Raw genomic sequence first — 23,100 nt, 5'->3', positions numbered from 1 at the left:
ACACAAAAAACCCATAATTATTTTTTTAATTAAAAACATTTTAAATTTTATGAAACTGTCAAAATAGTTTGAAACATAATAACAATCAAAACTTTAGTACTTTAATATCAGCACTTAATCTATAGAATTTCTACATGTTTTCTCGTTATATAAAATAAAATTGTTATATTCAATAACAGATTAAAAATAAAAATGGGTCTTTTTTTCTTTTAATTGTAAAAAAACAAAAAAAAAAAAAACAGAACAAATTGTTTTATTAGAAATAAGGCACAACACATGATTACTTATTTAAGAGTAAAATTTGTAAAAGTGATAAATAAAAATCACAGACATGCAAATACAGTCTCAGCCTCTTATCACAAAGGCATAAACTATTAGAAAGGAAACGATTTATCTATTGAAAATGTACACAAGATATGATCCTCCTAAAATCAAAAATACCAATAGGCACTTGTTAAAAAAACATTAAGCAAAAGCAAGTTTAACAGAAAATTCAATAAGAAAACTGTTGGTGATATTTATAGTTCTACACCATATTATAACCAATGAAAGAACATTGTTGAAAAAGATAAAACCAAATGTGTTTCTTATGGAACATCCCACATGTGGTTTAATACTTATTGGTGGCCCTTATAGATACTAAAGAATTAGAATATCCAGGTGGCAGTCAAGAGAATTAAATGAATTTCAAAATAGAAAAATTATTAATTGAAAGCCAATAAATAATAATTACTATTTTGATATTCTTTTTTTCATCACCATCGGATCATCTTACCTTTTTTTTTATTTAGTTACATTAAGTTGAATTTCAGTTTTGAGAATAATAATAAACTCAACTAAGAACTGTCGTTCCGTAATAACTAAAACAGTTGTCAGACATTTGATTTCTTGTTGTGATTTTGAACAAAAATTGTATCAATAACTAAAAATTATTAGAGGTCAATTCCTCTCAAAACAATAACAACTTTTTTAATAATTTTCAAAATTTTATTCTAGGAGATTTCACATATTTGTATACACCTTCCTTTGACAAACCAACAATAACAAACTAACTCAGTCCATCAACATCAACATTTACTATTTCAATTTATATTCTCGAGCTACTATCCTCATCCTTTACACTGTATCTTGACCCTGTCACTCTGAAAATTAAAAATCATAATTATTAAAAAAATTATAGTAATTGGTAATGATTATAGATAATATATGATATTTATTTAAGGCGAAGATATATTTGCTAAATTTAAAGACAAAATTATTTCACCAATCTAAAATTTAAAAGAAATGTTCTACAATTTGGCTAACAAGACTTCCTCAGGAACAAATTTTCATTTGCACATTCCAGTATAGACTCATAGACACAACTTTAGAGCAGATTATAGAAGGGTTTCAAGATGGATATGATCAAATGGATTTGTACTGGTTATTCCAAAGCCCTTTAAATTGAAATCAACTGTCTAATATTTTGTTCTGCCAATATTACTTATAGATAATTATATACAGTACAATTTAATGAGTATAATGTAAATTATTTAGGTTAAAATTTAATATGTATTACTCAAGAATTTTAGTTTGTGAATAATATTTGCGTATTGTATGTTCATTCTATTCATATCTGTTTGTGAATTACAAGTATTATTTCAATTGTTGGTAATATAAATTGATTCTATTATTTTACGCTTATAATCATTATTTATTGTTATTATTATTTTATGGTTTTCGGAGTCAAAATTATGTTTGAAATTGGTACTAGGGGTAGATAAACCTGTCAAAATTTTTTAATTTTAGAATTCTAATTACTTCGGTATGGTTACAAGATCCTATGATCACTGCCATCTTGAGACGCTTTTATAACCCTCTACCTTGGAAGTTGAGTCTACGAATCTATATTGGAATATGCAAATAAAATGTTTGTTCCTTAGGATGGAATGTTGGCCTAAATGTAGAATATTTTGCTTATAAATTAAAATTGGTGAAATAATTATAGATAATAAATAATATGTCTGAAATTAATTTGACTTCCCAATGAAATATTTAAGTGAATTTTTATACGAAACTGAAAGATCATAATTTTTCAGATGAATGCTTTGATATTAGAGTACTAACGATCTTCAAAATTTTGATAGTATTTTCAAAGTCAGTTTTGTTTTACCAAACATAGTGTTTTATCAGCACTTCATTTATTCCTGTAACAGTCGTTAATTCTATCTATCTATTATATAGGTTAAAGATTTCTTTCTTGAACCCAATATTAACTCCTTCCATATCCACAGGCTTTTATCCTGCTTTGTTCAGCTGCCAAAGATCTTGGTCAGATCCATGTAACACGTGTATACTTCTTTATTTTCTTTAATGTTCTTGTCAGATATTTGCATCATTGTGAATGAGCTCCTATCTACTTTGGTTTCCTTGGAATCTTTACTCTTCTTTTAAGGCTAGTTTTACAATTGACCTAAAAGGTTTTTTTTTTAATTATCTCGGAGTACAATTTAAAGAGCTACCTGAAAAGAATGATCAATATCATTGCAGCCATCGCTATTATTTTAATTGTTGTAAGTTTCAAAAAGTGGAGTAAAAAAGCTAGGGGAAGTTTACAAAAATTCTTTCCAATTCTTGCCAAATGTTCCTAAGGATTATTTTTCGAGGGAATGATAACTTCTTAAACCTTTTTCTGTTGCATTCTATAAGAAGCTTTAACTGGCTCTTCCAATATTTGTAGTTGAGAAGGAAATAATTTTAATTCAATTCCACATACATTTTGTAACTTGTTTCAAAATAATAATTATCTAAAAATAACCCTCTGACAAAGGTTTAATAAGATGCTTCTCTATTCTTACTTTATAGCATTGAAATTTGCACTAAACTCAAAATTATATTTTTAAAACTTATTTGGAAAAAACCTAGGAACTGGCAATAAATAAATAAAGAAAAATGGTGATATTTTAAATTATATTTAACATGTAATGAATGGAGGAAATAGTTAAAAATTTGATTTTTATACATTTTTTTTTATATAAAACAAATTGATAAGAGACTAAACAAAAAATGAGAAAGAATATAAAGAAAACAGAGAGAAAGTTATCAACAAAAAAACAGATTAAGTATTTCTAAACAATATAATAATAATGTAAGCCCGGTCAGCAAAAGAAATCTATAGTTAAAAATGTTTTGTTGAAAAATATTCTGGATAATATGAATAATATTTTACGAACTTTATTGTATACAGCAAATATATGCTATTTAATACTATTTCAAATGATTAGAATGTGCTGTTATTAATAACAAAATGAAATTGAGGCTGTAATGATTAACATTCATTTTTTTATACAAATAGAATTTTAGTTGAAAAATGGGCAATTGGAAATGACATGAATAGGATTCATATGATGTTTCTAATGATTTCATTTAAGGGTTAATAAGAGAATTGATTAGGGAGCGATTGCAACATCCACCTAAAACTGGATTTTATTTGTAAATTTGTAAGTAATCTTATTGCTAAAAAATAATGTTTTATTCATATCTGATAACAAATGAGATTTTTTTTCTATAAACTAAGATACATATAAGTATAATGATAAAATAACTGATTTTTAAAAAAGTTATTACATGTTTGCTGATCATAAAAAAATAAATAACCTAAAAAAAAATCATCATCAAAACTACTGGTCACGTATATGTGAATAAAATAAAACATAAGATATTAAACCTTTATTTCAAATTTCATGTTCTGATACATGGAATTTTTAATGAACACAAGAGGTTCTAACTTAAATCACATGACCAACTATCTGTCCAAAAGTTGAGAGGGGGGACCTATAAAAACAGAAATATTAGATCTCCATATACTTTCCTATTAGAAAATAAGATTCAAGGTTCAAATCATGAGACTAGTGGAAGACAGCAGTGCGCTATAATATCTGTGTCTATCTGTATCCCCAAGCCTGGCCCAATCCTACAGTAATAAGGTAATTCTTATTATAATTTTCATAGTGAGTGATAAGTAATGGAGATCAAGGACAATTTTTGATAACTTGATGGTTTTATCGCTGAAGAAGTTTCCAATTTAATTAATTGTTCATATTTTTTTTTTAAAGTCTAATTAAAATTTAATTTTATACTAACTATTATAATATTAAATGAAGGAGATAGTTCAAGTGGGTCAGAAAAAAATAGTGTTAACTAAGAAATGAAGGTTAACACTATTCTTTAATTCTTTTTTCTGTCCGCCACCCTTATATTTCTTACCCGCCTTCTTATATATATTTAAATTAATACACACACATAAAACAATTAGTATTAAATGAGTTGATGGATTAAGTCCAAAAATATTTGAGTTTATATATATAGCCTCTGTTTACAAATGATTTATGGCCAACAATAGATGGAAATGAAACATGCATTCATGCAAGATGGCAGTCAAATCTCAAAAATGCCTGTCTATGATACTCCTGATGAGAAAGCTTTTTGAAAATACTACTTATTATGAAGAGATCAGATAGAGTTTAAAAATAAATAAAAATACTATGGTAAAAACTATTTGGTCAATTTTATATTTAACATTATACAACAGTATCGACTGCACCTACTTGACAAAAATGTTTTCTTTCATGCACCTAGTCATATTAAAATTATATTAGTATTACTAAGAACTACAAAAACTAAAACTAAAAATGTTGAATAGAGATTTTAGAGGTGATAAACAGTCTACTGACTTATGATAAATAAGGATTATAGAATAATCAGTCTTGGTCGAAGATAATGCCTAAAAAAAGACATTAAGTTTTTTTTTTTTATTTACATAAAGACAAAATTTTGATCTAAATGCATGGACCATGCGCTTATGGACATAGCGCTTATGGACCGCTCTTTTGCACTTGTCACCGCCACGGACGATGACGCGTTCATAAATTTCGAAGTTGATTATGACGAGTGCAAGACTCTTTGGTCCGAATATAGGGAAATTTGGGATGAGTTGGAGTCCGCATACGCGTCCCAGGGAGCTTCTGCGATGCCACCCGATTGGGAAAGTGGTTATGACCTTATTCGGAGCGATCTGCGATAGGCCGAGGTGCAGTACCGCAAGATTAAGGCTCAATGCGATTCCGCCACTCAGGGGGCCAAACCGGACTTTGCCGCTCCGAAGTACCTGTCCCAACTGCTGAGCATTCAAATACCGAAATTCAACGGCGAGCTATCGTCCTGGACGCGATTTCGGGACACGTTCATAGCACTTGTTCACAACAACAAGCAGTTGGCTCCCGTGAACAAGATGCACTATTTAAAGAGTGCCCTTAGTAGGGAACCCGCGTCGCTGTTAGCCAGATTCCCTTTCGATGCCAGCTCCTATCAGCCGGCTTGGGACGCGCTGGTGCGTGAATATAATAATCCACGCGTTCTCGCTTCAAGATGCCTGCAAGTGGCACAAATCTTGAACCACAAATGCCCTATATCTGGCAGTGAACGCGCAAAGTACACTTCATATTTGGCTGAGGTAGGTGAGGGGGTCGAGTCTTTGGGCACTGGCTTTAGAGTACGAAACGGATGTCATCCTGTTCACACTGGCTCTCCGAGCCTTGGACCCCGTCACCAGACGGCACTTTGAGCTTGCCCATGCAAGCAGCGAATTCCCCACCACCAATGAGGTGATAGAATTCGTGAGACAGAGACTAATGGCGTGCAAGGTGTCTCACGAACTCAATACGCAGCCCCATTCTGATGCTCCACGTGCTAAGCCCTTCGGTAGAGGAAAGGGCGGAGTCTCCTTGCTTGCCAGCAAAGTCGGCACGAAGGACCGTGTTTCTCTGGATCAATCCGGGTCGCCACCTAGGCGCACGTCTCCAGGGAAATCGGGCAGATTGAGGGGTCGTCAGTCCCCCGGCACTTATTCACGCAGGAAATCCGTCTCTCCCAACAAGGAACCTTGTCCCCGTTGTAATGGGAGGCACCTCTTAAGTCGGTGTTATACATTTTTGGCCTTGACCCCTCTGGAACGTAACGACTTTATCAAGTCATCCGGTCTGTGCCGGAATTGCCTGAGGTTGGGTCACCACACTTCAAAATGCCCTTCAGAATTCACATGTTCGTTTTGCCGCGCCAGGCATCACAGCGTGCTGCATGTGGAAAGCCGATTGGGTTCCCCCGCCCCCATCACTTCGCCAAAGTCCACTTTGTGGGTCATACCCATGTTGCGTCCGGGCCTGGTGATGGGATCAGTGATGGGAACTGGGTGTGCCGTATTGCACAGGTCCAAGCATTCCACGTTGTTATGGGGACTTGCTCGGACAGAACTTCGTTCATCGGCCTCTTGTTTCTCGTACAGGAAGATGCAACCAATTCAAGTCGGACCAATCAAAAACCCGACAACCTTGTTACAATTATACGTAGGCGCTCACGCCGTTGCAAGCGGAAAACCAATCGTTCGAACGCATCCTCGCAAAAGCGTTATGGCTAGGTCTCGTTGTTTCCACGTTGCCCAGCACACCTGCACGTCGCTGTACATTATCACACTCTCAGCATGTATCGTTAACTGAGCCTTCTGTCGTTGAGCATGGGTTTTTCAGGGTGGGCGGCAGGATTTTCTTTCCTTGATCAAAGCGCTTTGTCCTACATTCGAAGTTCGTTATTCGTCCCACATCTCCAATTGTTAAACATTCGTAATTCGTTGATCGTCTCACGTCACCAACCATCGACCAAGAACGATTTCTTAATTGTTAATCATGAGTATGTATTTATATATATATTTGTCTTGTTTTGTTTTCGTATGTTTTGCATGTTTCGTTTTATTATTTATTGCTATAGTTATGTTGAGCTACTTACCTAGAGTTATTTACCTATTCTTTTATGGCAGACTGCGCCTTCCCCGTCTCTTTGAATTTTTCAATTTGTAAATCCGGAACTGAGCCAAATTTAGGTGGGTGGTATGTCGGATTTAAGTAATCCGATTTTTACCATTCTTTTTTGGTTTTATATAAAGTCGGGGTCGGGGGTCTTATTTTCTGATGCCCCACCTTGCCGCGGACACCGGAAGGCCCCGAAGACGCTGCGACTGCAATGCCGCCCCAGCCTATGCACTATGCAAGCTAGGACCTGGCCTAACCCTACCATCACGCCAGAGTCCAGGACATGCTGGCTAGCCATGGAGGAACCAAGACGTCTCTTCAGGCACCAGGCGAGAATACATGGTTTTCACCATATTCGCCAACCACTGAACATGCACCAGAAAGCGGCTAGAAGACGTCACTGCGGTGGCGAAGACGTCACACAGCAGATAAGCCATATTATATATGCCATGAGACCCGCAAATTTGTTCCTTTCTTATATTATCATGGATAAAGATTACTGAACTAACTTACTAACCAGTTTGCCCCTCCAGGGAAACTTTATAAATAGAAAGAAATACATGCATGTTGTTATCGCCAGAAAAGTCTCACAATTGTTAGCCCCCCTTTTTCCACACTAATAACATTTTAATTATAATCGTAAAATTACACTCGGGATACCTGCAGTATAGCACGAGTAGGTCCCGATGTAAACACACATGAAGACCTACATTTCTTCCCCAAGAGCAGACCATTAAAAAATTAAACCTTAGGGAGGCTATTAGACATCCTGGAAGACCACAACAAAATTCCCGATTAACTTACAAGAGGTAGGGTCATTGCTCCTATGTCTGGTCACTGTAAACTGGTAAACAGTAGCTCATAAACCAGAGGGAAGGGGGAGGGGAGAAGTTAGACTTTCCGTCATGAGTATTCACCCATTTCAGTCAGTTACCCATCCAAGTACTAATCATGTTTAACGTGGTCTAACTTTGACCTATAGCAAGGCTCTTGACAGACAAAGTTTAACCTCCAGCCCACAAATTTATATTATTAGTAAATAGAATATACAATCTTCACCATCGAAAAAAGGTGAATGTGTAATAAAATAATTAAAATAAACATATCAGCAAATAACCAAAGAGACATTTGGGTACCATAAATCTAGTTTGTTAGCCACATAGTGTTAATGATCTAATATCAGTTATTTACAATAAATAGGCAAAAAGAAAAGCAACAGCTAAAAATAAATACCATACCTTTCATAAAAAGAGCACTTCAATCCCAATGCATTGAAGAACGTGATTTAAATTAAGATTCGTCACTGCAGTCATCAAGAGAAGCAAGCAAAGAAGAAAGAAATCAGTCATGAGAAACAATTATAATTAGTCATAAAATAAGCTAGTTAAAAGCAGTTAATTCATTAATATTATTTAAACATGCACAACTCCAAAACAAAGAATATTGTATAGTTTTAAAAAATAAACTAAAGTTTTATCATAAATAAAGCTAACATAGATATGTGTACTGGCAAGCGTGTGCACGCACGAATGCACGCACAAATTGTTTTGATATCTCATTACCTATTTTGCCATAGAATGATTACTATACCTCCTACTACATGTAAATATATGATTCTTATAATATATACTTAAGATTCTTGATGATCAATCAATAATAAAACAACTATATTGTGGCAGATGATCTGCTGCTAACCCTTATATTATTAATCAATTCTCAGAACCTCAAAAATTTATATTATTAGCAATCAAGAAAAAACTTATTTATATATATGAAGATATTTTAAGTAATTTTTTAATAAAATTTCTAGCAATTGCAATATTCTCACAAAACTATCCTTGTGTATTTTCAATCTTTTCTGCCAGGGCCTTGTTTCATAATAAAGTACAAACTAATACTATTAGTCTTGTCGATTTATCTTAATTCAATTACACTGACTTGTACAATAGTAACTTGTACTTTAGTACTTTTTAACTCCTGTAATATCACTAATAGTCCTCCCTATTATAAAACAAAAAAAGTATTGATGCAATTACCACGTTGTTTCTATACTTGTAATATGAACTAATACTATTACCTTTCATTATGAAACAGGGCCGAAGTGAAACTTTCTACTTACCACAAATAAATTATAAGAGCTCTGCTTTCAAGAAACTTATACTGACTTTCACCCATTCCAGGATATAAATACTTTGTTTTATTTTACAGTATGTTAAGCCATGCTTATTGATATAACCTATTTTTACATGGATGATCATATGTCTTGAAATTCCTTAAAAATTATAATAACCAAGAACTATAACTGAATCAGTAAGAAGGGAGCACAGCAAACTATACCTTTGAAACCTTTCTTTATTATTATTAGCTCTTTCAGGTTGAGGATTTGTCAACTTATCTTCATTATCTGCAGACACAGCTGCTAATTTTCATGTGTTTCTAATTCAATAGTTCTACCACTGAGAGAATGGATCAGCCAACCTTGTGGTATCAAATATGATTAAGACATCATGTTGTGTCTGTATTGTGAGTATATACATGATGGAAGGTACTCCCTATATCATTTTGGTGTCCATTTAATCTTGAAACAATTTCTTGATCTCTAATGTCAACTTCATGCAGAAAAATATTAAACCTTTCCTAGCTAAAACTCAAAATAATTAACAGTCTTTGCAGTTCTGTGGTCTTTTATAATGGGATAGCACTAATCCATCCACCATCACCAAAAGAATGGTGTTAAATTAAGTTTCTGAATATATAATTACGCTTTTAAAATTTAACATTACTATCATTATCAGTGTTATAATCAATGATTTTTTCACGTTCATCTATAACTATTTTGTAAATCTATTGGAACATTGAATATTTGTGTTTAAAGCAGAAACAACAACAGAGATCACTTTTTCTGAAAATAATATCTACTAACTGAAATGGAGATGAAGAAAATAATAGAAACATATAATTACACAAGAAATCATCTACATTAAATATGTTTTGTAAATGTTCAATTTTAATGTTACATAAAAATAATAAAATTTAATTTAAATGTTGGAAAATACTTAAGTAAATTATTTATATAATAATTAGTCCTAGAATTAAAAACTGATCACATACCTTGATAAAGGTGATTCGTAGTCTCTTTCCAAGTGAAACTCTGTGCCTGACTGCCCAAGGATGTATTTTTTTATGAACTAGAAACAGAAATTCCAATTATATGTATACAAATGAAAATAAAATATGTGTAAATAAGTTCTTCCTATGTTGTACTCAAACATATATCATTTATATCTTTCCAAAAAAATCCAGCAATTACAAAGTAAAATTTAATTCAATTAAAATAAAATTTAGTGCCGATGAATGATGTTTGACTGCAGTAGTAAACTAAGATTATTATTTAATTGGGGATCAATCAGAGGAAAAGTATAAAAAATGAAAATAACGTAAAAAGTTTTTTATCATAAAAAAAAATATATCATTGTTTTTTACTATATGTTTAGATTGAATGATTTTAAGCTAATTAATTACCATGATTAATTTAGCAAAGTACAAAAGATTGTGAGATTGGTTTTCAAAAGAGATCCATATGGGTTGAGGTGTAGAAGCGTTTCTCATCAATCAACATAATAATTATCAAAACATGTAATCCCAGCACAGCTGGCCCCTGTGGAATGCTAAGACAAAAATGTTCTGCTTGTGGATGGCCTATAAATTAATATTTATACAAATTTATTTATGTACGGCAGTTGTCTTCTGCTTACTAAAAAGCTAAGATGAGTTGCACTCAGGAGTACTGATTTCATTCTCCAAGCTAATATTTTTGCCACTCTTCAAAATGGATGATCAGAAAAAGGAAATAAAGATTTTTCATGTTGAAGAGGTGTGAAAGCAGTCTCGAACAGTCACTTAGATCTGATACATCTGATTCTCAACAATAGTATGTACAATGAAGCTTTTGAAAAAGATTTGAGGCCGTAGAGCTGATTGACAAAGAAATCTATGATAATCACATGGTAAGTGATGCTTTTTAAGAGTAAATCGTGTCAAAGATGAAATGTGCTGATGGTTATATGAAAAAGTATAGTCTCCTGAAAAGCAAGTACCATGATTCCATTCAAATAAATGCACATTAGTCATATGTAACAGGTAGTTATATTGAACCCTAAACAGAACATGTAAAATACAGTTGGTATGAATTTATTAAATCTATTTATTTTAAGTGTTTTTGATAAGATCCTTTGAAATATTAATCAGAATGGTACAAGATCACACATCCCTCAATGTTAGAAAAGTTACTCTTTAACACTCTTTTAATTTATAACAATGAGAGTTAAATGGATACTTGCCCAATCAGAATAATCAGGTAATGAAAAGGTGGCAAGAATGGGTTTCATTTGCAACAAAGCCCATGAGTGTGTCCAAACAAAGCTATACTAAAAGGAACATCAAGGCAGTTTATCACAATAATGAATGATGCTAAAAGGAACATCAAGGAAGTTCATCACAATAATGACTGATGCTAAAAGGAACATCAAGGCAGTTCATCACAATAATGACTGATGCTAAAAGAAACATCAAGGCAGTTCATCACAATAATGACTGATGCTAACATGTACATAAGGACAATTTTATTCAAAGCTGTTTCTGAAAAACAATGCAAATAATGTGGCAAAATTTAACTACAACGAGATAGGGATATTCAAAGAGATTTGATAAGACAACATACTGGTCATTGCAGATTAAATAAACATCTCTTCAAATAGAAACTAACAGAATCTCCAAAATGATGTTTTAAGCCACTTAGTGTTTTGATCATGGCCACATTACAAAACCTAAATTTAGTGAATCAATTAATTCACTGAGTTTTTTAGAGGCATCAAAACAACAAAAAATGGCAATGCAACTGTATTCTTTGATTAATCTAAATTCAGTTAATAACATCTCATAATGAACAACACATCTTCAATTAATTGTAATAGGGCCTCCTTATTCTTGACAATACTTACATCATACTTATTTCCAAAGGTCTTCCATAACATCAATAAAACAGAAAAATTTAGACAATCTCTTTTTCTTTTTTTTTTTAACAGGTTATAAGATATGGTCTGGATTTAGGAATGGCCAGCTAAAATACTATGTATTATGTAAAGGAATCAAAAGTTTTATTCTCATTCCTGATAAACTATTTTGATGGCAGTACTGATGCTTCCTTGTGGCAGTACTGATGAGCCTTCTTATTTAAAAAATAATACTAAATTTTCTATCAAATATGATTTAGAAAGTACAGAAAAGAAGAACTTACTGATTGTCGACCTATGAGGCTGTCTGGAGAAGCCATGCTGCATGCAGTGTGTGCAACCAGATAGAAACACATACATACATACATCACCATGTATACAGAAAGAAAAACCCACTGCCACCAGACATTAATATGTTTGAAACTGGAGATAACGTATGAAACGTTAATGATTATCACAACAGTACTGAGAAGACAAGAAACCAGTTTATTAGCTCTGCAAAACAGTAACAATAAAAATTAAATCAAAATTTATGATACACCCAACATAGTAATTATCAATTCATAAATGTGGTTGCATAAGCTTAAATCATGTTTTTAACAAATGGCAGATTACATAAGAACCAAAAATTAATTAAGAAACCATAACAACAATAATCCAAATAAAAATATAACAATAATAATAATAATTGATTGGAGAAGATGATCGGGGGTTATTTATTTAGTTCTGCAGTTATTATTATTATTATTATTATATAATAATAATAATAACTGCAGGGAGTACAGTTATATTCATCTTAAGACAAATATGGGAAAAAGAAAAATATCCAAATAGAATTGATTAAGTAAGTCCAGGGCATTATTTGGATAAAAGCTAAGTAACAAACAATTTTTAATTCATAATATGTTTATTTAAAACATAACAGGCCAAGTTAAATTGGTAGTGGGAGACATTTAAGCAGCAATCTCTAAGTGAATGGACTGCAGTTACATTGTTTATTTACTTGTGGGCCACAACAAGAATGCACCTTATCAAAATCTCTTTTATCTGTTATTTACACAATTAAATACATATGTTAGACTTATATTTACAAGTGGGTGCACAAAAAAATTTTTAAGCAAAAGTTGAATTCAAACACGAAACTGTTGCGTTTGCACTAGGTCTGGTACTGGTACTGGTAATGGTGAAGAGATAAGACTGGCAAGTGGATCAAGTTCTATTGATCCATTTTTCAACCCCAAAAGATTACAAATAAGTTACAACCCTGTAATAACATAGTGGGAAGGTTAAGATTTATTTAGGTAATCATAAATCAGATATTTAAGACTTAAAAATTAAAATAAACTCCCACAGGTAAAAATTTAAACCCACACTGCTCTAAACTGAGCATTTTAAGTCTCCTGACTCAACAGATATTGCCATTATGTCCTCTTGACCTAAGGCAAGAAGGATCAAGAGGACCCTCCACCTCTCAAGTACACAAGCCAAAAATAAATTATAACTTTAAATATAAGTGATAACCGTAAAAATATAAGACAAGTTGGTACATATTTAACAATATATTTCAATATGTAATGTTTTATTTCTGACCACGCTCTCAACCTTTATTTTCTATTTTCATTAAATGATAATTTTTTCTTTTATGTTAAGAGCCCTTCTAGTATTTGTTTACTAAGCCTTTCAACAATCAAAACGGAAAAAAAAATAATAATACACATTAATGTACATTACGGGAACAATAAATTTTATTAAAAAAAAAATACTCACAGTCCATTAACAAAGACGCCCATTATATTAGGATTACTGGTGAAAGCAATAACAGGCAAGGTGGCAAATGGAAGCTGAAGGCTCATGATGTCATTAAGGCGATCATTTAGTGAACTCAGTTGATCAATCCGTGAAAAAAATGCAACGTAAAAAGTAGGTGCTATTGCAACCAGTCTGGTGAATAAAACTCTCTTCCAACGACTCCATTGCAAGTTTAGGAAACCCTGTATTAAAATTAAATAAGATAAATTTTTGTAAAAGAGATAACAAGATGGATAGAAAATAGTTTGGCTTTGATCTAAACATTATCTGTTAAATAACATACAGTTCATACCATAACAGTTTAAGTGATTTTATGTTATAGTAATTGTTCAGTCCACAAGCATGTTGAGCATTTTTATTTTTATGTTAAGAGTAAAGATGGGGGTAATTTAAAAGTCATGACCATGAGGACCAGGGACAGAATAGTACTAAAACTGTAACCAGGACAAGGAAAAAAATGTCTACCAATATAAAATAATTTTAAAATTTGATTTACTAAAAGAAAACTTCATAACAAATACTTCATTATATTGTGAATTACAAAGTTAGGTATCCAAGAGAAGAGCTAGAGAAAGTCAGAAAATCAACAATACTCTCAAAAGACCGACCACATGCCACTGTTACAACCCAGTATAAATCAAATGAATAATCCCAAAATTGTAGAGGTTAGGAGTGGGTGGACATGTATTTTAAATTTGGTTTGGTTAAGATAATTTTAATTAAAAATTATACTTTTACAAATAAAAATAGTTTTTTATTTAATTTAACAATAAACAAAGTATATACTCTGAATTATATTCATTTTTTTTATTGTATTTAGTAAAATTTCCTCTATTTATTCATACACCAGTCATACTAAATTACCAAAATGTTATCTAAACACAGCTTGAAGAACTATGAATTTTAGACATAAAATAAGAATTATGTCTTAAAAAAAAAAGTCTGGCAAGCAGAACTGTGCTATTACTAAAAAAAAGTTTGTAAAGTAAGTAGCAGGATAAGGAAGGAGTAGTATTAGGCAAGACATTGTCAACTGATGATTTATTGCCAAGATTTCCTAAGTTTCCAAAGACAAAGGACAAAAAAGATCCTTCCTCCCTCAACAAACAAGAGACTAAGCTTGTGCAATCTGTGGACTGACTTTCAAGAGTGATAGAGGTCTTGGAACCCATATAGAAAAGACAAAGCAATTTCTGTTTGTTGCAATATTTGTTGATTTCTTGAATTTTCTTAAAAACATTAACACTGAATTGCCTAAACACCACACCCTACCTTTAAATTCTATAGAATGAAAAAAATAATAAAATTGACATGACCGGTAAGGGTGCTGGAAAAGTATTAAATGCACAGAGAGCTAAGGCAGAAAGGAGCTGTCAGCAGGAGCAGTACCAGTATGAAATGGCTCAATATAACATCTACAATGGGAGGAAATAGTAGATCAAAACATTATGAATGCCGACACTGCTAAGCAATGTCCATAAAGGTAACCAACATCGAAAGCCATTACAGAAGCCTCTTTGAAAAATAGAATATCCCTAAACCTGTGGAGTATGAATAATCCACCCTGATGCCAAAGTTGATCTCCGTTAATATCGAAGGAGTGAAAAAAGCTATTAAGTTGACATCACTAGACACATTGCCATGGCAGAATGGAATATAAATCTTCAACATATAATACTTTGATGAATCAAACATCATCACGTCTATTGCAGAGATCATGCTGAGGGTTATATACCACAACCTTTACATCAGTGTTAATAGGCCATTGTTGCTTCCATTGTTCAATTTTGACATTGATCATTTATACCACAAGCTCTGTGATCAAATATTTTTAAATATATTTTATTATAACTTAAGGATCAACCAAGAATGGACAATCAGGTTGTTTCAGTGTGTGACAGGGAAACTGTGTAAAGAATTATAGTGTCCAAAGATGGCTCACAGAGATTGGTCTGGCTACTAATCCTCAGAAAAGTGTGGGTATCGTTAAACAACAAACTTTGAACAAAGGGAGGTAGCATTCAACAAAGCATTTCCTTAAGAATAGATATGTCATGCAAAAGAAAAAGGAGGCGGCATTAAATTTAACAACCTCGACAAAGTAGTGACCTCAAGCCATAACAGATCAATGTTGTTAATCAATATTTGTTTCGTTGTCTCACTAACCATCACCAGACGTGCCCCTAACAAAGATAGGGTCTGCGATATTGGTGAGTATTGATACCAATATCCGGAGATACAGCTCTAGTATTGGATGCAACAATGAGATTTGAGAGTATTAACCGTGATCAGGCAGGTGGAATGGAAAAGGAAATATATCCCTTTTCTAAATGAAAATCTCGTCAAGACCTTCCAAGAGAGAGTTCAATGTGAGGCCTTTGGTATGGATCTGGCAGAACAATACCAAACAGAACAAAGAGCTTTCAAGAAGAATTAGGTGTCGGCATTAGGATTATTGTTCTAGGCCAAAAATATTGTTCTAGGCTCCCTGGATATCATACATCATCACCAGCATGGTAGTTAGCTCTGAGGATATTTAATATCATTTATTTCTCTTTTAACCAATTTATTTGTTTTAAACTTGTTCATCTGTTTCTAACTTACTTCTTAACTGTCAACTTATTTAGTAGTTTTAAGTTATTTATTTGTTTTAGCTTCATCGCTACGATGGCTATTTTATTTTAATTTATTTCTGAATTTTTATTTATTTATAACTTTGTATTCTAATTATTTATTATTTTTTATGTATACGTACTGGAGGTGGTAATATTGGATGAGACAATAAATTATAATTAAACTTATAAAATAAATTGAATATTTGTAAAAAAACTTTGATAACTGAAAAAGATCTATATGACATATAAAAAAGTGGAAAAGAAAGGATAACATAGGTACAGTTAAGTACAAAACAAAGAGAAAGAAAAAAAAAATCAAGCAAACTTGAATAAAAATGTATTGTAACTAAGTTATTAAAAAAAAAAGACAATCCATTAAGTTTATACTTAGCTATTATGAAAAAAAAAAAATAGGAAAAAAGTATAGCGTCTTTGTTACTTTTTTTTTTTCCTACACCACAGGAAGTGGGCTATTAAGCCATTTTCCCTCTCGCAGTGCAATACAATTTTACTTTTCCTCTTAGTTGGTCCGCATCCTGCTGAATATCTTCTAGACCAATACACGTTAAAAGATGGTCTCCATTGTTACTTAATATATGTTAGTGTACATACTATATCTAATAAAATTAATACTGTATTTAATAAAAAAGTATGATGTGTACTGTAGCAACCCAATATATATTTAAGTAGCATTATTGGTTAAATAAAGCATTTTTCAGCAGAAAAATTTGAACATACCTCCATGGCAAATTGTCCAGCATAACATCCAGTCATTGTACTACTTTGACCTGCAGCTAGGATACCAACAGCCCAAATGTACATTGCCGCTGCACCAAACTGACACCCCAAGAAAACACCACTGTTATATATATCGACATCTACAATACTATTAGGGGTCTGAAACAATTGAACATTCATAACATATTTGGTATTTTTTAAAATTTCTATTTCATTTTTCAAACATTCTACACAAAAACTAAAAACCTTAAAACACTCCATATGTGAAAATTCGTTTTAACTATAACATTTAGACAAATAAAAGCACCATAAAATAAAACAAAAAAATTCAACTCATAAATTAAATCTCTTAGACCATATATCTTATAGAATACAAATTATTATATTATTGGCCAATTAGATCACCAAGTAAAAATGTTTTTGTTTAATTTATTTTATTTCTAACTTGTTTTTCATATAAACATAATTATTATTAACACTAACAATATTATTAATACTAACATTATTATTGATACTAACAATAATAAACATTACTTTCTAATCAAAATCTATAACAAAAGGTGAACCTAAATACAAAGTGTTTGTATTTAAATTTAGTCAAAAAATAAAATATTTTTACACAATATTATACATAGATGACCATATGTCAATTAGGAGATGGTCAGGGCTGAGGTCAAGAGGTAAAAAAATGGTTTTAAACTATTTTTGTTCTTCTTTTTACACTGTACTTTGATGTTGATTTGTTTTTGCTGTCTTACAACCATTTAGACTTAAGGTGGAGCAAGAAGAACAGAACCCTATTGCAATTTGAGAACTGACTGTAGCCCATGTAACTAAATAAGTTATCCATTCACTTTAAAATTTCTAGGAACTTCGATTTCTAATAAGCTTTAAGGTTTAAGACTTATAACCTAAATGGGCAATAAGCTATAAATTACTAAATATGTTAGACAACTAAAGATCTATAGTTTATTTATAAAATTAGGATTAAGCGCAAATAACTTGTAAAAAAAAATTAAATAATATAACAAAAATACCTTATTAAAAATGTCAGAATGATCAGTAAAATTATTTGCTTGGCATACTTCATACTGAAACAATAACAAACCATTATTTAAACAAGTTAAAAAAAAATAATTAAAAAATACATATATATGTATTTTAATACTAATGATTTACATATTAGCCAATATATCAGAATATAATATCAACAAACAGATATTCCATAAATAACAAACTGTTTTATTTCTCTAAGATTAAAAAATTAAAAATATACAGAAACTTCGAAAGAGTGCATGAGGAAAGAATAAGAAAAAAAATGTTAACAAATAAATTATGATTCATAACATATTAACAACTAGGGTAATAAATAAAATCGGTCTACTTACAACATCATGATTAGTTTTTTTGTACATGCCATGAGCAAATACTGAGACAACAAAAACATTTATGATGAAAGACACAAGAAGTGCAACACAGGCTTCAATGAAAAAATAGAAATTGGCTTCTTTAACTTTTTCTCTTTTTGATCTATCAATTTGGCGGGACTGAAAACATAACAAAGAATTACAAAACAACAAACTTATAACTAGATGTTAAGTAAATGAAAAATAAGAATGGAACAAACTCACAATTGTATGGAATTGTAATTCAATTCTAATTAAAATAATAAATGAAGTAAAAAAAAAAAGAAGAAAGTTCAAAATAGATATTCACAGGTTGCTTCATTAAAAATCTACAAAACTTTAGCAATTTGTTAAAATAAAAAAATAAGGAAAAAATTGTATGAGCATTGGTTATATTTCAGACTTGAGCTTAATTTAGAAAAACACACATTTATATCAGTTTACTAATCAAAAACAAAACAAAATCATTGGCAATTATCATTTTATGTAACAATAAAATTTGTAACTCAAAACAATTTATCAAAATGTGCTTCTTGCTATGGAAGCTTGACACCTGCAAATCATAAGAATCATGAACATGCATTATCATATTGCTAATTTCACTGACTGAACCCATTGCTGTTTCGAGATTTTGTGTTTATTTCAACAGAGTAGATTTTTATACGGGCAGTTTTTGTAGGTGACCTCAAACATAAAAATCAAGAGGATTTCGAATGGGAGACATTGAAACGTAAAGAAAAGGATAGGGTCACCACAATCTATCCTTCTGTCACAATAATAACCACTTGGACTCTCAGTTACTTGACTTTAAAAATGTGCTGGTACACTATCAAGTAAGTACCATACAATTGTCATATATAGGGTGAAGTATCATGAAATCTTAACATATAATGAAATATTTAATTTTGGAAGGTCATTTTTCAGTCATTGAATTTCCTTCAGAAATGAAGGATAATGGATGGCTGTGATGATGTCAGTGGGCAATGAGACAACAGCCCTTGTCATGAATGAAGGAGTTGAAGAGGCAATAGATAAAGCAAAAAAGGTATCAACTCAAAAAGAAAAAGCCATGGCAGAATGAGATACATATACCTCAGGGTTAATATAGCACAATCGAGATCGGTGTAAAAACCGAGCCCGGCTGTAAGGAAGATGAGAGATGATATTTTAAGAATTAAAGGACATTAAATTATGCATCGAATGAGAGTCTACCATTATATATTCGGTCCAGGAATATGGTCAAAACATGAAAAAAATTTACCGACCTTGCTATAATTTACAATAAAAATAAAATAACTGTTCTAAATTTAGAAACTTATGAAATAAAATTTGTATAGCATCGAACTTTGGGTTCCAAAGTAATTCATCCAAAAATTAGTATACAAAATTAGAACACATAAAATTTAAGAGTTAATTACTTGTGATGTAAGTCAATCGTAATATTAAGATATGATTAACTTTTTTATAATTTAAGTAAATTTTATATTGTAGTGAGGAAATAAAAAACATTAAAAATCAATTCACCTTAACTAATCCAGAATGTAAGTACAGATTATGAGGCATTATCACAGCACCCACAATTCCTATTGCCACCCCAAGAGTTTCAGTATCACAAGAGGTACACCATGGTATAGTCATACCTTTTAAAACTTCTACAGCATCAGGTTGGACAACAAAGAACTGAAATAAATATTAAAGCTCAGTATATTACAGTAAATATAGTGAATTATATTACCAAATAATACAGAAAATTCCAATGTTTAGAGATATTTACAAATCACTTTAATAATCTCTTAGTTGTCATTAATTTTTTTTTTTTTATTTATTGATATTCACAACTGTATAAAAAATACAACAAGTAAATTTGATCATGATGACATAATGATATGATACAGCATGTAGAGAAACTACCCAGTAGTAGAACTCTAAAAACAGTTTACAATATAAGGTCAAGAGGCCATCTTCTTTTCAGGCGCCTCGGAGGATTGCCAGGAATGGAAGAGGAAGCAAGGTTAGAAACTAGTGGGTTTGGGTGGTTAGGGAGTTTATTATGGAAGGAATAATATCGGGTTCGGGCTAGATCGGTTATATAAGGAACATTTAGGTCTTTATGGATGGTTTTATAAGTAACAAAATAAGGAGCATTGAGGATTTAACGAAGGATTTTGGATTGTAAAGATTGGATACGAGAGGAATTCGAAGGTTTAGTGGAGCCCCAAAGCTCAACTCCGTATGTCCAGATGGGCCTTATTATTGTCATGTAGATCAGTCTTTTGTAATGAGTTGGAAGTTTAGACCGTTTGTCTAGTAAGTGCTGTAATAGTCGGAATCTGTGTGCAGTTTCCTGTCTTTTCAGTCTTGTGTGAGGATTCCAGGTTAGTCGTTTGTCAAGATGTAGTCCAAGATAACGAATCTGTTCTACAGGGGTAAGAGCCACATTATTAAAGTATACAGTAGGTCAGTCGGCAGGTTTACGACGAAGAGTACTTCTGAACTTCTTGTTGAAGAAATAATTGGGTATTATAGATGGCGCTCATGCGTTTTGAGAGAGAAAAAGTGGCAAATAACTGCCACTCAGTGGCAACAGCATTGGCAGGTTGCAGATTCCAGTATGTGGACTTACAGGTTCATACCCAATGTTGGTTCATCGTCCTGGTCGCCGACATGGTGAGTTGGATTTCTATGTAATACAACTGTTGATCGGACACGGATGCTTTAGATATATGTGGGCAACCCCCGGCCCACTGTAAGATTTGATCAGTGAGACATTTTGAAAAACCCAATTAAAAAAAAAATATTACACTACTTACTCACAGAATTAAGTTAGCGAGCAAGCCGAGTGGCGGTGATCATCAAAGAGTGAGGCAGCACAACAAAAGATTATTGCTTCTCAATTGTTCTACACTAGACGATTCTAGATCATTCCTTCATTTTGCCTATATAAGCAGGTGGATGGTCCGAACTTTAGTTCAGTTCTATTTGAACTACCAAGGTGATAACTTCGACAAGCAATATCCTAGCGAACTGCTGGTGCCGTCAATTTGCTTTGTGACTATGTGTGCATCTTGAGTGCTTACTAATTATATTTTGTTATTAAGTTCATCGAATGAAAAGTAAACAAAAATGATGTCTGGTGGAAAGAAACAAAAAGTAGATGTAGAGGGTCGCCAGTTTCAAGAAAAAAGGACTAAAGATTCCTTTTTTAACTTGCACAATGGTAAGCCTATTTGTTTGCTATGTAATGAATCCATTTCAGTGATGAAAGAATTCAATATAAAGAGCCATTACGCAACTAAGCATCCTATGCTACACTGACAGGACAAATAAGAAAAGACAAAATCCAGAAGCTTACCGTAAATTTGAAAAACAGCAGCAAATGTTTTATAAAGAAAGAACACAACATGATAATGTTGTGAAAGCTAGTTTTACAGCTAGTTCATAATTGGCAAAATCATTAAAACCATTTACCAAAGGAGAATTTATCAAGGAGTATATGTTAGAAGTTTATTTATATGCAGTGTTTTGTGTCCTGAAAAGAAAAATGAATTTGGAAAAAGTAGTTTGTAGCAGAAAACTATACTATTCTCTACAACTAACAGCTCGAACTATTAGCAATTTCTTTCTAAGTAGAACAATTTCAGTTTTTGTAAGAAAATAAAACTTCTATAAAAAGATATAAATATGAAACTTTTCTTGATCGTTTTCTCCATGGATTACATACATTATAGTACACGATGCATTATAAATTATTATACAAATTTTGCACACCATTATTACCTCATATCCAAAAGCTACAGCCATAATAGTTATCAGTATGCCAAAAAGCAACTCCAGTTTTCGAAGGCCATATTTGTCTAAAAGGAGAAATGTGAAAGTGTCGACAACAGTTATTAGAACACCCATCCACAGCTCAATCCTGAAATTTAATAAATACTGCTTAAATTAATATTAATAAATCATGTTCATAAATGAGTCAATGTGCATCTTCCTACAAAGGCTTAGGTATTGTTGCTGACTCATGGATTACAAGCCACCTATATGATTCGTTAATTAATAAAATGAAATGAAAAAATAATTATACTGTGGGACATGTGTCCTCTAAGAATAAATACATGGTTCACACATTTAATGAGTTAGTATCAAATACTAACACATCAAATAGCCTAAAGTTATAATTATAAATAAATAAATTTCAGTATTAGGATTTATAATTAATTTTAATGTTCAAATAAAAGGAAATAATAAGAAAGTTCTTTTCTTTTTTTTAAAGCATGTCAGACCATTAATCTATGCTATGAATTGAATGTTTGACCGCACTAGTAATATAAGAGAAGATGGTCCAAGTGGTGTTCAAGATCAATAACAACAAAAATAACAAAATATATTTATTTAATGCCGATGTTTAAGTCCATATATCATTATCTAATTATATATTTTCCATTGTTAAGTATTCCATCTTAAAGATCAATATTATTGCTTTTGATCAAGATTCAATCACCCCTTTGCCTTTTCTGTTACTTGTAATCTTGTTTATTTATAACTGTTCGTACTATCCTTTCTCTTACCTTTACTTGTTTACATTACTTCTATTGTGTTAACTCTATAAAGTCATACTATATTTTTTTGTATTTCCAATTTTCATTTCATATCATTCAGCCATTCATTTTTTAAAATTAAAATT

The 23,100-nt window shown here is 31.7% G+C and overlaps 1 protein-coding gene across 5 annotated transcripts in view; it reads right to left on the bottom strand.

Moving 5' to 3' along the window:
- Positions 1 to 237: 237 nt before the first annotated feature.
- Positions 238 to 23,100, bottom strand: part of LOC106692711 (protein Malvolio) — a 42,137-nt gene continuing 19,274 nt past the window's right edge. For 4 of the 5 annotated variants that reach the window (XM_014438814.3, XM_014438812.3, XM_067053027.1 and 1 more), the window contains exons 5-13: positions 22,197 to 22,335; positions 19,944 to 20,099; positions 18,402 to 18,560; positions 18,051 to 18,104; positions 17,014 to 17,172; positions 13,619 to 13,842; positions 12,136 to 12,346; positions 9,951 to 10,027; positions 238 to 1,142 (exon numbers count right to left, since the gene is read on the bottom strand). In XM_014438814.3, the coding sequence (XP_014294300.1) occupies positions 1,088 to 1,142; positions 9,951 to 10,027; positions 12,136 to 12,346; positions 13,619 to 13,842; positions 17,014 to 17,172; positions 18,051 to 18,104; positions 18,402 to 18,560; positions 19,944 to 20,099; positions 22,197 to 22,335 (1,234 nt within the window). In that variant the 3' untranslated portion in view covers positions 238 to 1,087. Of the gene's footprint in view, positions 1,143 to 8,077; positions 8,143 to 9,950; positions 10,028 to 12,135; positions 12,347 to 13,618; positions 13,843 to 17,013; positions 17,173 to 18,050; positions 18,105 to 18,401; positions 18,561 to 19,943; positions 20,100 to 22,196; positions 22,336 to 23,100 lie in introns of all 5 variants that reach the window. The other variant, XR_001344996.3, reaches the window with a different exon arrangement.

This window comes from Halyomorpha halys, unplaced genomic scaffold, assembly GCF_000696795.3.
Source record: "Halyomorpha halys isolate HHAL.00 unplaced genomic scaffold, Hhal_1.1 Scaffold68.1, whole genome shotgun sequence".
Lineage (NCBI taxonomy): Eukaryota > Metazoa > Arthropoda > Insecta > Hemiptera > Pentatomidae > Halyomorpha > Halyomorpha halys.
The sequence above is the reverse complement of the archived record's forward strand: the minus strand, read 5'-3'. Positions and strand labels throughout refer to the sequence as shown.